General features: G+C 53.1%; 4 protein-coding genes across 4 annotated transcripts; 2 read left to right on the top strand and 2 right to left on the bottom strand.

Moving 5' to 3' along the window:
• Positions 1-294: 294 nt before the first annotated feature.
• TIM9 (protein transporter tim9) lies at positions 295-880 on the bottom strand (the record flags this gene model as incomplete). The annotated part of the gene is made up of 3 exons (XM_062882629.1): positions 295-558; positions 725-794; positions 873-880. The coding sequence occupies 3 exons, from the start codon at positions 878-880 to the stop codon at positions 364-366; spliced, it is 273 nt and encodes a 90-aa protein (XP_062728693.1). The 3' UTR covers positions 295-363.
• Positions 881-3,025: 2,145 nt separating this feature from the next.
• Positions 3,026-3,534, bottom strand: QC761_0111140 (uncharacterized protein; the record flags this gene model as incomplete). The annotated part of the gene is made up of 1 exon (XM_062873221.1): positions 3,026-3,534. The coding sequence occupies exon 1, from the start codon at positions 3,311-3,313 to the stop codon at positions 3,026-3,028; it is 288 nt and encodes a 95-aa protein (XP_062728692.1). The 5' UTR covers positions 3,314-3,534.
• Positions 3,039-7,318, top strand: SAC7 (GTPase activating protein (GAP) for Rho1p). Its single transcript, XM_062882628.1, has 3 exons — positions 3,039-4,457; positions 4,572-4,943; positions 5,029-7,318. Exons 1-3 carry the CDS (start codon positions 4,232-4,234, stop codon positions 7,158-7,160), a joined length of 2,730 nt encoding a protein of 909 aa, XP_062728691.1. The 5' UTR covers positions 3,039-4,231; the 3' UTR covers positions 7,161-7,318.
• Positions 7,319-9,477: 2,159 nt separating this feature from the next.
• Positions 9,478-11,822, top strand: TNA1 (High-affinity nicotinic acid transporter). Its single transcript, XM_062882627.1, is given in 6 exon segments — positions 9,478-9,647; positions 9,662-9,936; positions 9,996-10,729; positions 10,858-11,377; positions 11,431-11,636; positions 11,697-11,822. The coding sequence occupies 5 exon segments, from the start codon at positions 9,918-9,920 to the stop codon at positions 11,727-11,729; spliced, it is 1,512 nt and encodes a 503-aa protein (XP_062728690.1). The 5' UTR covers positions 9,478-9,647; positions 9,662-9,917; the 3' UTR covers positions 11,730-11,822.
• Positions 11,823-13,672: the final 1,850 nt, after the last annotated feature.

Genomic DNA, 13,672 nt, shown 5'->3' with positions numbered 1-13,672 from the left:
GCAGCAGCTGTTCTTTTAACCGATTGTTCGAGGGTTAGGGAGTTGTGTCACGTTCCAGAGCAAGTGGTTGGTTGATATCTGAACAGAGTGTTTTTTTCCCCTCCCTTTCCACTCTATTACCCTCAATCATCATTCCTTGTATCGACTTGATAGAATACTCAAAACATGATTTCGCCAACCAACAACAAGGCATCAATTCCATATTGTTACACGGGATATTTGCCCCCCTCCACCATCTATCCCAGCCCCCCCTTTGCGTTCCCACCCTCCCCCCCCTTCCTCCCCACACCAAAACAGTGATATTGCCCTGCCCCCCACCCCTTGTGTTTTACATTGTGTCGTGTGGGTATGGTGTGGTGTAGTTCAACGACCCCCCCTCTGCTGCCTCTCCATCTCAGCAGCATTCAGCTCGGCGAACCGCTCGCCCATCCGTTCGTTGGTCGCCATCCACTTGGAGACGCAGCGGGACAGGCAGCCGGTCTCGCGGCCGGAAAGGGCTTTGGACTGGAAGTCGTCGACGCAGGAGGTGAAGCAGGAGTCTACTAGGTTGCCGAAGATCTGTACGTATTCTCAGCGTCAGCGAAGAGGCCCCCATTCCATACGAATACCAACACCACCACCACCACCACCACTACTACTATTACCACCACTACTCCTACTACTACTACTACTACTACTACTACTACTACTACTACTACACCCTCTTGGGAAGGGGGGAACGTACGCCCATAAACTGCTTCATCTGCCGCTTTTGGATGCGGTCGGCGAGGATTTGCTGTTCGGAGTTTGTGAGGCTTTTCACATCTTTATTAGCGGCATTCTTGCGGGGCTGAGGGGAAAGGAAGGGGGAGCGGGGGAGGGAAGGGACATACCCGTCCATTTTGGTTGTGTGGGTTGTGTGTTTGTGGTGGTTGTGGTAGTTTGACGATGGTAGGCAGCGATGATGTCGATTGAGACTGAGCTTCCACCAGGTCTTATCGCCGATAAGAAATTTCCGTGCCTTGGGACTGTTAAAAATGGTCTGTGCGCAGCGTTTGTCCTATGACGAAGGGGAGCGGGTTGTGCCGAAGCCGAGCCGGCAGGCCGGGGAGGTGGGTTCACAGCAACAGGAATCTTTCACCATATGGGGATGTTTCAAAAAATAAATTAGCATTTTTTGGGGGAGTTTTTCGGTTAATGGGGCAAGAGCGGTGAGTGAATTGGGGAGTTGGGTTGTGTACAATGAGAGGGGATGTGGAGTCCACTATGTGTGGATAGATATGAGGCTGGAGTTTCCCTGCATCTGGATGACTTTGTGTTGAGGTAGGCTTCTCTTGAGCATATCCGCTGGGCTATTCATCATGTTTGGTGGTCTCTTAGTCAACGTGTTGAACATCCGCGAATATCTTAAGCCGGTGTTTTCTTCTGGAGAATCCCCTTTCTGGCACAGACTTGGCCCGCATATCTAGATGGAGATGTAGGGATGGCCAATCAGAGATGCCCCAAAGGCGCCAGCAGCAAGCTGAAAGAAGAACGACCTATGACGTTGGCAGAGAGAGCTCGTATCACTCGAGAGGGCTGAGAGATGAACCAAGCGCTTTTGCTTCTGGTCTGGAAGAAGGAAGAATATTGATTACCTAGCTATATTGCGGGGTCTGGATGCTCTGGAGTTGAGGTTCCAGAGTTTCTTGTAAAAATACAAAATGTGACCTGTAAGGTACCACCAAGCATCTGCCGCACTGTGTTGAAATTCAAGCGGGTGCACATGACCCCCAGAATGGCGGATGATGGGGTCGACCATAACCAGCCCGTCGCGAATCAAACCCGCTGGAAACCAACGACCCAGAACTCTGGGGAGGCTATAGGAGGCCACCATCATCCTCGGCCGCATCTGGCGCCTGGTTTCTCCAGGCCTACCTTACCCGCCGGCGAGGGAGGTTGCAAACCTGCTATAGATCGTCAGCGTTATTGCGTCTGTTGCCGGCGGCGGCGGCGGAGGGAGTTTGCGCTAATGGATCCCTGCAGGATCGAGCAGTTCCCCAAATCGAAGAGCTGAACAACACATCGCGATGGGGAGAGGCTTTCTTGCTCGATATTTTTCATGCAGGGTCAGCTGACGACAAGCCAATTGCAGCCGCATACTTGGTGAATAACTGCAGGCAAGCTCTAGTGGACGCTGTCAAGAAGGATTTCATTCACATAACAAAGTGATGAAGGAGGGGCAAAAAGGATGACGAACTCCCCAGAGACACCGCTGTGCTATATTTGGAAAAATATATCGCGTGGCCAGCAAGGGAAGAAAAAGCCGCCGTCAATCTCCGTTTTCCAGTGGACCGGTTTGGCGCTCCAAAAGTTGGGAAAGGCTGGAATTGGTTCCCGGCGGACAAAATAACAATGAGCGAAAACAAAAGACTCCCCGGAGACGAAAGACCTTTTATTTTTTTTTATTTTTTATTTATTTGCATTGTTGATTCATAAAAAGCTCAAAATGCACCATCAAACAAGCAGATGCACGTCGCGGCAGCGGCTGTTGAGAAACCACAGTCTAGAAGTTGTCTATTGCTGCAGTGAACCCTACATACGTCATTAGTCCCATCTCTCGATATGGGTTTAGATAGAATAGATAGATGGCTCCTTCTTCCAGGCTTCAGCTGTTGCTGAGAGTAGCAATTCAGGGACAACTTCCATGGCATCGCTTCCACGATTGGACTGATTTCGTGCGCCATAAGCGACCCCCCAAAGATGGACAAGATCTTCCTGTCGACTTGCAGATGGTGAATCCTGTTCTGGGAAAGCAAGTGTGCTGTAATTCTGAGCAAGGTCTCAAAGTCCCACCACGCCAGGCCAGGTTTGACATGTCTTGTGAGGGCCGAGGCAGAGGCTGGTGCGACAAGCGTGTGCTGCGGCAGGGACCGGGGGAGCTCGACTTCGGGGGACGGAGGAGGGGGGCCAGCTGGGCAGCTGAGCGTTGAAATGGAGGGGTAGCATTTTTGACTGTTGAGAGCGTTTCGTTCACGATGGTAGCATAGTGGTTATTATAGCCGTATCAAATGCCGGGATCTGCGGTGAAGATCTCTGTGGTCATTCCCCCTTCTGTAATGCTATTCCCGCGAGCAAACCCATCGAGAAACAAATGGCCAGGTGGTCGCCGGCCAGAATCAAAACCCCTCCCGGGACGGCTATGACTTGGGGGCTTAAAAAAGAGCTGGGGCACGGACGGACAGGGCTGTCCACTTTGATCCATTGTCCGGAATCCAGAATCGAGCCTCCAAAGAACCACGTCCCTGGCAGCCGCAGTCTTGGGGGAGGGCCTGGCCAAGTCGGAGTCTGCCATCCTTTGTGATTTTCTTGTCTTGGTTGCGGGCACGGCGCTGTATTCTTAAGCAAACGATCCGTGGCACCTCAGACTCTCCACGTGTAGTGTAACCGGGAATCTAGGTAATCTACCGTGGCGGGTAATGGAAATGAAGAAACGATCTCCAAATACGTGTACTCTCCAATGTTTACTCTTGCAAGAAAAACAACTTGACTCGCTCCAGGCTGGGGGTTACGTACGGAACACCGTTGAGAAAACATCGTCCTGACGCCAAGGTCCGTGCGGGGACAGACTTGGCACTGTGGGCTGGTTCTGGGGCAGGTCGCTGGGGGAAAGCTCCTGTCCCCTGTTCATTCTGCCCAAGTGTTCCCCCGGGGCAGTCTTGAAAAGCAACCGGCCGTCCCTCCCTCCTGCGTCGCACACCGGGTCCATTTAATCAAACTCACCTCTGCAAACACGACACGCCCTCCGTCTCGTCCGCACAGCGAATACCCTCCCTCCCCTCCCCGCGCGACATATCGCCGACCGTCGACCGTCCTTCGAATGTGTCCCCGACCGAGCTCGAATCACTCGAATCCATCCGCCGTCCTTGCCGACTACCACTTCTACAAAAGAACGGGGCCCAGCCAGCCGCCGCCGCAGCAGCAACGGGCAGTAACAAGTCCAAGTCAACCACCATCACGCGTCGCAGAACCCCTACCGACAACTCCATACAACTTCGCCCCACGCGCATAATTGTTTTGGCACCTGCCCACACCCGTCTCGCCGTTTTTGGTTGTTTTGGTCCCGCCAGCAAGCATAGCAAGCATCACGATCTGGATTTCTGATTTCCCTCCACATCCCACGTTGAACCTGGCGAACTCCAAGGCAGAGCCCTCAGCCTCGCCAGTGCTGTGGCACTGATTCAGTTGCCAGCTTACGCGCCGACACACAGCCATGACGTCCGCCGCACTACCAGCACCACACCCGCCTGTTGCTTCCCAGCAGCAGCAGCAGCAGCCCTCCCAACATCATCATCAACATCAGCACCACCACCAGCATACGCCCTCCACCCCCGCGGCTCCCACCCAGCTGTCATCTGCTGTTTCTCCGCCCAGCAAGCGTGATCTCAAGTCTTGGTGGAAAGGTTTCAAACTCCCTTCCAAGCACCAGGAAGCAAATGGTAACGCAACCTTGTCCACCCCGTCCTGTAACACCAGATCCAAGCAGCCCGGAAGGAGACCCATATTTGCGGAGGACATGGAGGGATTGTATAAAGAACTTCCGTCCGCCGCAGTCCTGCTCCAGAACATTGTGCTAGAAGAAGAGAGGCGAGCAGTTCATTTAGCAAGTGCAAACATGAGCCCGCCGCTGCCCGAGAGACCGAAGCGACCAGAGGTGCCCAAGTTGGATGCCATCGCCCGCATCCTAACCTGGCGCCTCAGGAGATTCGCGAGAGGATCGTGCCCAAAACCGTTGTGCCGAGCCGGACCGAAACTAATAGTCGCAGACCAAGCCCGTCCCCAAGGCATCTTTGGTGTTCCCCTCCGGCAGAGCATCACGTATGCCAACGTCGCCATCTCGCTCGTCGACGAGGACGGCAAGAGCTACATCTATGGTTATGTGCCGATCGTGGTAGCAAAATGTGGTATTTTCTTGAAGGAGAGAGGTGCGTGTCCCGTTGTGTACTGTAATCGGGATGGAAGAAAGCCGGGCTTTTGTAACTGGGTGTGAGAACTAACATGACGTTGAAGCCACTGAAATTGAGGGCATCTTTCGCCTCAGCGGGTCTGAGAAGCGAATCAAGGAGCTCAAGAACATCTTTGACTCGCCCGATAGGTACGGCAAAGGTCTCGTCTGGGACGGCTACACGGTTCACGACGCCGCCAATGTGCTTCGCCGATACCTGAACGATCTCCCCGAGCCGGTCGTGCCCCTGGATCTTTACGAGAAATTCCGGGAACCTCTGAGAGGGGCCACGAGGCCGGGCGCCGGTGAGGCCGAAGGGCCGCAATTCGTCGAGACGTTCGATATGGACGCCGCCATCAGGAGGTACCAACAGCTCATTACGGAATTACCGCCCCTCAACCGCCAGCTTCTGTTATACATCCTGGATTTGCTTGCGGTCTTTGCGGCCAAGTCGGACCAGAACAGGATGAATTCGCAGAATCTGGCTGCCATCTTTCAACCCGGCATGCTTTCCCATCCTCACCATGCGATGGCGCCTGAAGAGTACCGGCTGAACCAACTCGTCATCATTTTCCTCATCGAAAACCAGGATCATTTCCTCATTGGCATGCAAGGCACAGGATTGGACGAGAAGACGGCTCAGCAAGTGCAGAACCCCAAGCCTCCGCATACTCCCAACAGGAAGTCTGGGGTTCATCGGTCTGCTTCGACCGCGAGCGCCGGAGCCGAGAGTGTCCGAAAGAATGGGTCGATTCGTAGGAACAAGTCGACCTCTTCAAGACGTTCCATGGCCTCCAACGGCGCCCCGAGTCCTGCGAGCCCAGCTGTTGCCACCACCCCGACCGGTGGACTCAACAGGAGCAATACTGTCCCATCAAAGAAGTCCCCAGCACTGCAGGCTGGCAGGTTTGGTAATCGCGGGGAGGCAGTTGTCAGTCCACTGACGCCGGTGGCTCCTCCTACCACCGCAGTCATACCTCCCCCAGCGGTGCTAGAAGAAGTTGCTACGCCGGAAGAGACGGAAGCAAACACGCAATTACCGCCAGCGCCGGTACCGGTACCAGTACCGGAAACCACGGCACCAAGCGGGCCACGACCCGAACATCTAGCCGTCCCGCTACCAAACCTGGCTGTGCCAGGTCAGGAGAAGTTGCTCGAGCCCATCTCCCCTGTTCCTGAAGTCACGACACCATCCAAGGAACGGAAGCTGCCAATTTTGTTCCAACGGATTGCCACAAGCGACGGTGAAGGTGGAAAGCCAAACAAGCTGAGGAAGAAAAGGATGCCAGGTAGCGCCAACCCCAGCGCACACAGCTCACAAGCATCACTGTCGCACTCCGCAGCCGCGTCACCAAACACCGAAACACCCAATCCTCTGGAGACAATCTCTTCTGGGTCCAAGCTTGCCATTCCGGGAGATGCTCCAGCTGAGCCAAAGTCGGAAACAGCATCTGACACGACGCCACAGGCGCCAGCACCTCCAGCGCCTCAGCCTACGGTTGCCGATGCAGAAACTCAACACCACACTCTTTTGACGCCCAACGATGCAGAAAACACCTTGAAATCGAAAAAGTCCCCGCCGACGTCACTGAACAGCTCGTTCAACGAGAGCTCGGACATGGACCAGGTGGATGAGCTGACGGCTGTGACGTCAGAAGTGACCAGTCCTGAGTCGGGAGAAAAGAGCCAAAAGAAGAGATGGCGTCTGTCCCGGAAAAAGGAGGACACGGGCCCGTCTTACCCCCCGCTATCCTCTCCCCGGCTGCTCGGAACGCATTCCAACGCCGAAACCAGCACCACGTCGATCGGAAGCTCGGGTTACAAGGGGAGGCAGAGCATGACGGGCGACTCCCTCGATCGGGCCATTGCCAGCGGCGAAGTGTCTTCAGGCGAAGGCGGCGGAAGTGGTGGTAAAGATAAGATCTCGAGCTGGATCAAGAACAAGTACCGTGAGCACAAGGAGAATGTCGAGCAGCGCAGGGCCAAGTCGCCGCCTGGTGGCGAGAGGACGGTTTCGATTGGTTCCAGCCTTTTGTCGTCTTCGAGAGGGAAGAGTCTGGATCTTAAGCGGGCAGAGGAGGAGGGTAACAACGTGGCTGGCAGCGGCGGCGTCCCCGCTCCGGCTCCTCCTCCGGTTGTTCCCCCGTTGCCGGCGGCACCACAGCAGGGTACGAATACGGAACCGCAAGAGACGTAGCAACAATGATTAAAGAAAGGGTGGAGAAGAAGGGTACGGGAGATCTGCGCAACTCCACACACAAACGGGCTCGGTTACGGCTTACCTAGTTGGTCGGGATGGGGTTCATTTCTAATGATGACGGCAAACGATTGTTTATGAATTGGGTCTTTGTCCGGGTGGGTTTCTGGTTTGTTTATTACAATTGTTTTTTGTATGTGTGCGTGTGTGTGTGTGTGTGTGTGTGTGTGTGTGTGTGTGTGTGTGTGTGTGTGTGTGTGTGTGTGTTAGTGTGTTGTATTTGTGGTGTAAAGAGGGAAAATTGGACGGTGGTTTTGTATACAAAGTGTTGGAAGAACGGGGGGTGTGTGTGGTATAAACAGTTGGCTTTTGGTGGTAGATTTGGTGGAGCTGTGTGTGATGTGTGGTGGGGGGAAGGATTCGGTGACGGGGATGGGAATGGGGATTGGGGGGTGGGAAGATAGCGAGGTGTCTTGGTGCGGCAACGGTTTTGCGATCCAGGATACCCAGGAGTGTGTTGGCTTATTATGATTGTTTGGTGTTGTTGTTGTTGCTGTTGTTGTTGTTGTTATTTACCCTTTTTTATTTTTATTCTACACACACGACAACACACAGACACACACCCCTTTTGAACATGGTTTTTTTTCTTTTTTTCAAGAGGTTTATGATTATATTTTACGAATCTTTTTCCTTGTTGTTATTGTTGTTATTGTTGTCATCATGGTGAAAGAATATGATGATGGATGAATTGTCTTTTTCGTTTTATGAGAGGGGGGTTAAAAGGGGGTTGGGGGGGGGTTGGGGAGGGAGAGGTATAAAACTGGGTGGGTGGGGAGAGGGAGTGAGTGTATGTATGTGTGTGTGTGCGTGCGCGTGTGTGTGTGTGTGTGTGTGTGTGTAGCAATGGACAAAGCCAGCAAATGAGAGGGTTGCTCTGTAGGGAATGGCAGGGGGACGTGTAAAATACAAACGGATTCTCATATCAACACTTTTTTCTTCTTGATCTGTGATGAGACCTTCAACGGCTGGTTTATCAAAGTGAGGGGAAACAAACACTGATGACGTCTTGGCATTTTGGGGACAGTGTTCTTTTCCCCGCAGTTGGAACGGGCTTGAAAACGAACCTGTCAGAAAATGGGGAGGGGCGGAGGGCGGGGAACCCCTGCATTGCTGAAGGAAAGTGGGAACAAGCCACGGAAAGCTTTGCTTTGACTCTTGATATATTTTTTTGATGAGATGACAGTTGGACAAGCTGCGTATATGTCGAAGAAATGAAGGTAACCGTTTATTTATTTATTGTTGGCTCAGTAATCAACAGTTCGGTATCACCGTGAGGGGAGAGTGTTCTGCAATGGGCTTATGGGGTGCACACCTGCTGTGCTGAACAATCGGATTCTTTGCCCCCCAGCTTTTCGGCAGAGTTACATTACATCATCATGGTTTAGTGGTTGGAGGTTTTTGGAGGAGGCGAGAAAAACAGCGACTTTTTTTTGGGGGGGGGTTTTATATTTTATATATATATATATATATATATTTGGACAAAAAAACCCGGAGTACGCTGGTCAGATATGGACGGAACTGATCCGCGTTGCTCACCGATGCTAGCCACCTTTTCTACTGAACAAGAGCACATGGCAAAAACCTTCCTTGCCGCTAGGTCGGCTGCCGGCCGAATCCCGTGACACTTCAACCTCTCTCCACAACATCCGATGCTCGGCGATGTTGACCGCCGGTGAGCAAAAAATACCGGAATTGTTATGTCCGTGAAGCCCAGACCGAGAACGGCCAAACTAGTGAGGAGACTAAGAAACAGGCCGGGCTTGTTGGTCTGTAGGGCTGTTTGAATGGTGTTGGCATTAGAAGAGTGGAATTGGGGAGGCTATTGATATCTATGTGGGTTATATTTGGTGGAGCTAGGTGTGTGTGTGTGGCCGGGGGTGGATGAAGGTTGTGTATAGAGATGCTGTTTTGGGTATATAGATGCATTGAGTATTTATCTCGAGCAAAGTTGGTCAGGTGAGCTGATGAGTTTCATCGTTAGGATCGAGATGGTTATCTACGGGAGCTAATCACGTGGTGATTGGGGGGGGACAAGAAAGGGAAGATCATGAAGACGTAATCTGGATCTCTCTTCAGGGGACATGGAAAAGAATACCCAACAGACTAGTCAGATAATATCCACTTTCAGTGTCAATATTAGGAAGTGCTGCTGCGAGATCGCACATGTGTCATGCCCAAAGCGTTTACGAAACAGGAAGGTGGATGATGTAAGTGAGCTTACTTTTCCCTGCGGCAGTTTGGAGTTCAACTAAAATATCCGGGGAAATGGAGTTTGTTGCGGGTGTAAGACAGATTCTGGATTTGCACCCGCCTGTCGATCATTGACTGACAGGGAAGGAAGGGGGGCGACAAGACCTCGGGTTAGTCCGCCGAAGGTAGGAGGAGGGAAAAGGTTAAGAGTAACGTTGTGGGTTTGGGAATGTGCGTGTGTGGGCGTGTGTGTGTGTGTGTGTGTGACCGGGTACTGGGAGGAGGAGGAGAGATCGGCGTGGTATATAAAGTCGGGTGTGTGACCCTCGCACAGAATGCTTGCTCGCATGGTTTTGGTTTTTGTGTTACCTTTTTTGTGTTTCTGTTCGGTCGGTGCAAGTCAACGGTTCGCCGTCGGTTGGAGTTTAGGACTTAGTCTGTTCAATCAAGTCCGCTTGACTCGACTGTGAGGTGCTCATCCTATCGTCATTGACGATAAAGTTCAAAATGGCGTCTCAACATCAAGGTGACACTTACCTCTCACCCACCGTGTTCCTCACGATAACCTCACTAACACCTCGTCAGTCCCTCCACCAGGGCCACCACACCAAGATGAAGAAAAGGCCGCTCACCGTCACCACACCGGCTCCTCCTCCTCCTCCTCTCTAGGCATCACCCCCACCGCTCCCGCCCCCGTCATCTGTCCCTCTCACACCACCCCCCGCAGGCTGACAACCAAAATCGACCTCCACCTCGTCCCCTTCGTCATCATCCTCTACCTCATGGCCTTCCTCGACCGCGTCAACATCGCCAACGCCCGCGCCTTCGGCCTCGAAACCGACCTGGGCCTTTCGGGAACACAATTCAACACCGCACTCACAATCTTCTTCGTCCCTTACATCCTCTTTGAAATCCCCTCCAATATACTCCTGAAGAAAATCTCACCGAGGATATGGCTCAGCGGGTGCTGTATCGGCTTCGGGTTCATCACCATGATGCAAGGCCTTGTGCAGAACTACGCCGGGATTTTGACAACGAGGTTCTTGTTGGGGTTGTTCGAGTGCGGCATGTTTCCTGGGTGTTTTTACCTGCTGGGGATGTGGTACAGACGAGAGGAGGCACAAAAGAGGTTTAGTTTGTTTTTCTCGAGTACAAGTTTGGCGGGGGCGTTCGGGGGGCTGTTGGCGAGCGGGTTGGGGAGTATGGATTATATGAGAGGGTATAGGGGGTGGAGGTGGATTTTCTTGATTGAGGGGGCGGCAACGGTGGTGATTGGGGCGATCTTTTTGTTTACTTTTCCTGGATTTGTCGAGGAGGCGGTACGTGATCTCTTTTCTCCGTTGTTCAGGGGGTGGGGGGGCGTGAAAGGGGGTTTTGGTTGAAAATCTTCAACCACGGGAACAAAAATATCCAAATGATGGGAAAAGGGAGCTAACAATACCAACAGAAATGGCTCCGCGACGACGAAAGAGACTACATCAAAGCCCGTCTCCACGCTGACCAAGGCCACTCCGCCGCCGAGCGCAGCATCACCCTCAAGGACGTCGGCAAGGTCATGTCCGACTACAAGGTCTGGCTCGGCGGCTTCATGTACTTTGGCATTATTGTCCCCGCCTACTCGTACGCGTACTTCAGTCCCACCATTGTCCAGAGTTACGGCTACGACAAGATCCAGACCCAGCTTCACTCTGTGCCTCCCTGGGCAGTTGCGTTTGTCTTCGCCATGGTCATCGCCACGGCGTCAGACTGGCTGAAGCATAGGTTCTTGTTCACGGTTCTCCCGATCTGTATCTCGATCAGCGGGTTTGCGATTCTGCTGAATGTGCACGATAATTTGCCGGTGCAGTATGCGGCTTTGGTGCTGATTTGCATGGGCATGTACTCGGCGATGCCGATTCAGGTTTGTTGGTTTAATATGAACTTGGGTGGGCATCACCGGAGGGCTGTGGGGAGTGCTTGGCAGATTGGTGAGTTTTCCTGGGATATTGCATTTGGAAACAAGAGACTGAACATGGGATAGGTTTCGGCAACATTGGTGGCATCATCGCTACATACTCGTTTGTTGGAGGCGACTTCAGAAAGGGGTACATCATCTGCGTGTCCTTCATCTGCCTGAGCGCTCTGTCGTGTATCATTTACGCGGTATCCATTATGGCTGAAAACAGGAAGAAGGCGAACCAGACTCTCCCTGAGGGCATGACGGAGCAGGAAAAGGCGGAGCTTGGGGTGAGTTTCTCTCGTAAACACCGTTGATCGACGAGACGGTATACTGACAATCATGGATAGGATCTGAACCCCGATTTCAAGTATATGCTTTAATTTTCACAATGGAAATCGGGATGGTAGCTGTCATGGAATGAACAAATGAATGTGAAAGGAGGTAGATGGAATAAAATCTCTGACCGTTGATCAAAAAGGTCGAAAGGGCATTGACCAAGCCATTTAACGCGAAGTACATCGTAGTCTAGACAGCGTTATGGGACAGGCCTTTAAAGATAGTAAAGAGGCCTTCAGGATAGCACAAATACCTTCAAACATAGTCGGTACACCTTCAAGATATTGAAAGCCTCGAAAGATAGTTTGGAGGCCTATCGCTCATATCTGAAGGCACCACCATCACTCACCAACCACTACTTGCCCCAGCAAGAACTAACTGAAAACGCCGATTGATATGTATTTAAGGCATATCGACTGTCTTCAAAGGCCTTTACTCCAAAAAGCATTCTCCATTTCTCTGTGTGTTTTGAGATCATTCGCATATCCAAAACTCTCCCCGTTTCCACCGGCTGAAAAAGAAAATAACATTATGCCCTCAATAAGCCACAGCCCCCCTCAAAACCCCCCAAGCCCACCTCCTCGCCTCCTTCTCCTCCTTCTCCGGATCCCTCCCATCACCCTCCCTATACCCCGCCCAAAACAGCTTCATCCCCACCGCCCAATAACCACCCGCGGTCTTCTCCCCCAAAGCCATCAACACCCTCCCCATCCCCCCCAAACTCCCCAAATCCTCCAACATCACCTCCCTCCCCACCACATCCCTCTCCCTTTTGCACTCCTCCTGCCAAACAAACGCCAACACCAACGCCGCCACGCTCACCACCACCGGCGTGGCAAAACTACTCCCGCTCACCAACTCAAAACCCCCTCCCTTTTGGGCAAGTCGATGAACCAACAGATTCTCCCCCACCGCCATAAAATTATAGCCATTCTCACTTGCCTTGCAGCTACTCCCACTGGGCGCACTCCCCATGTCATTACAGCTATGAACACCAATCGCAAACCGGGCGTCAGACGCCGGCCAGGCAGCAGGCTCGTGACTCCCCTGGTTTGAAGTCGAGGCAAAAACCAAGATATTACTCCTCTGTGCCTCAAGAAGCGCCGCTCGCAGAGGTAATAACTCTTTCAGCGGCTGGTTGCGGTAGCCGAGGCTGAGGTTGATGATGTGAACCTTTTGGGTGATGGCCCACCTGATCGCAGCAGCAACGCGGGATGGGTCAGGGGCGGAGAGTTCGTTGCTGTCGACGCCGTGACATACACGACCGATGACGAGTTCTGCCCGGGGGGCTAGGCGGAGGATTAGACCTGCTATGGCGGTGCCGTGGCCGGCGAGGTCGACCATCGAGTGAGGCTGAGGGGGAAGTTCTTGCCTATCACCGGGGGGGGAGGGCTGGCAAAAGTCGTGGTAGGCTTTTATGCGGGTGAGCTGGGGTTCTTCGTCTTTTTCTGGTTGGGGGAGGTCCGAGAACGGGCCGGTGAAGTAGGCCGTGCGGGGGTGGGAGAAGTCGGGGTGGGAGCCGTCGAAGCCGGTGTCGAGGACGGCGATGCGGACGACGGGGTCGGAGTAGGTTGGCATGAGGCGCTTGGAGACTGTGGAGTTGAGGTGGGAGAGGGAGTGGTGGGAGATGGCGGACATGAGTTTGAGGCGGCGGAGACGGTCCAGGGTTTCTCGGGGGCTGTGGCGGGAGGCTTGTTAGATATTGCGATGCTGAGTGATTAGAGGGGGAGAGGGCCTACAGTCCAAGTTTGTCTAGGCCATCGTTGTAGTGGCTTTCTGCGGACTTTGGAGGGGTTTCTTTGGAGGAGAGCTGGGCAGATGGTGCTGGTCGAGGATAGGAATTGGGCTGTGGGGCCTGTGTTGGTGTAGGCCGGGTATGTTTGATAGGCTGCTGAGAGGGTGATGGCCTCATCACAGGCTGTTCTTGAGGCATTTGATTATAAGATGGAGTTGCTTTGGGTGGAAGCTGGGTTGAGGCAGCCTTAGG

The sequence above is a fragment of the Podospora bellae-mahoneyi genome, chromosome 7 (assembly GCF_035222275.1).
Source record: "Podospora bellae-mahoneyi strain CBS 112042 chromosome 7, whole genome shotgun sequence".
NCBI classification, from domain to species: Eukaryota; Fungi; Ascomycota; class Sordariomycetes; order Sordariales; family Podosporaceae; genus Podospora; species Podospora bellae-mahoneyi.
Note: the sequence above shows the minus strand (reverse complement) of the source record. Positions and strands in the feature narration are given on the sequence as shown.

Bases quoted from the DNA above. Each gene is read 5' to 3' on its own strand.
- TNA1 (XM_062882627.1), top strand. The intron at 10,730-10,857 runs GTACGTGATCTC...CAATACCAACAG, and splicing joins CTGGATTTGTCGAGGAGGCG to AAATGGCTCCGCGACGACGA. The intron at 11,378-11,430 runs GTGAGTTTTCCT...AACATGGGATAG, and splicing joins GGGGAGTGCTTGGCAGATTG to GTTTCGGCAACATTGGTGGC.
- SAC7 (XM_062882628.1), top strand. From the start codon at position 4,232: ATGACGTCCGCCGCACTACCAGCACCACACCCGCCTGTTGCTTCCCAG. The intron at 4,458-4,571 runs GTAACGCAACCT...CGTCCGCCGCAG, and splicing joins CAAGCACCAGGAAGCAAATG to TCCTGCTCCAGAACATTGTG. The intron at 4,944-5,028 runs GTGCGTGTCCCG...ATGACGTTGAAG, and splicing joins TATTTTCTTGAAGGAGAGAG to CCACTGAAATTGAGGGCATC.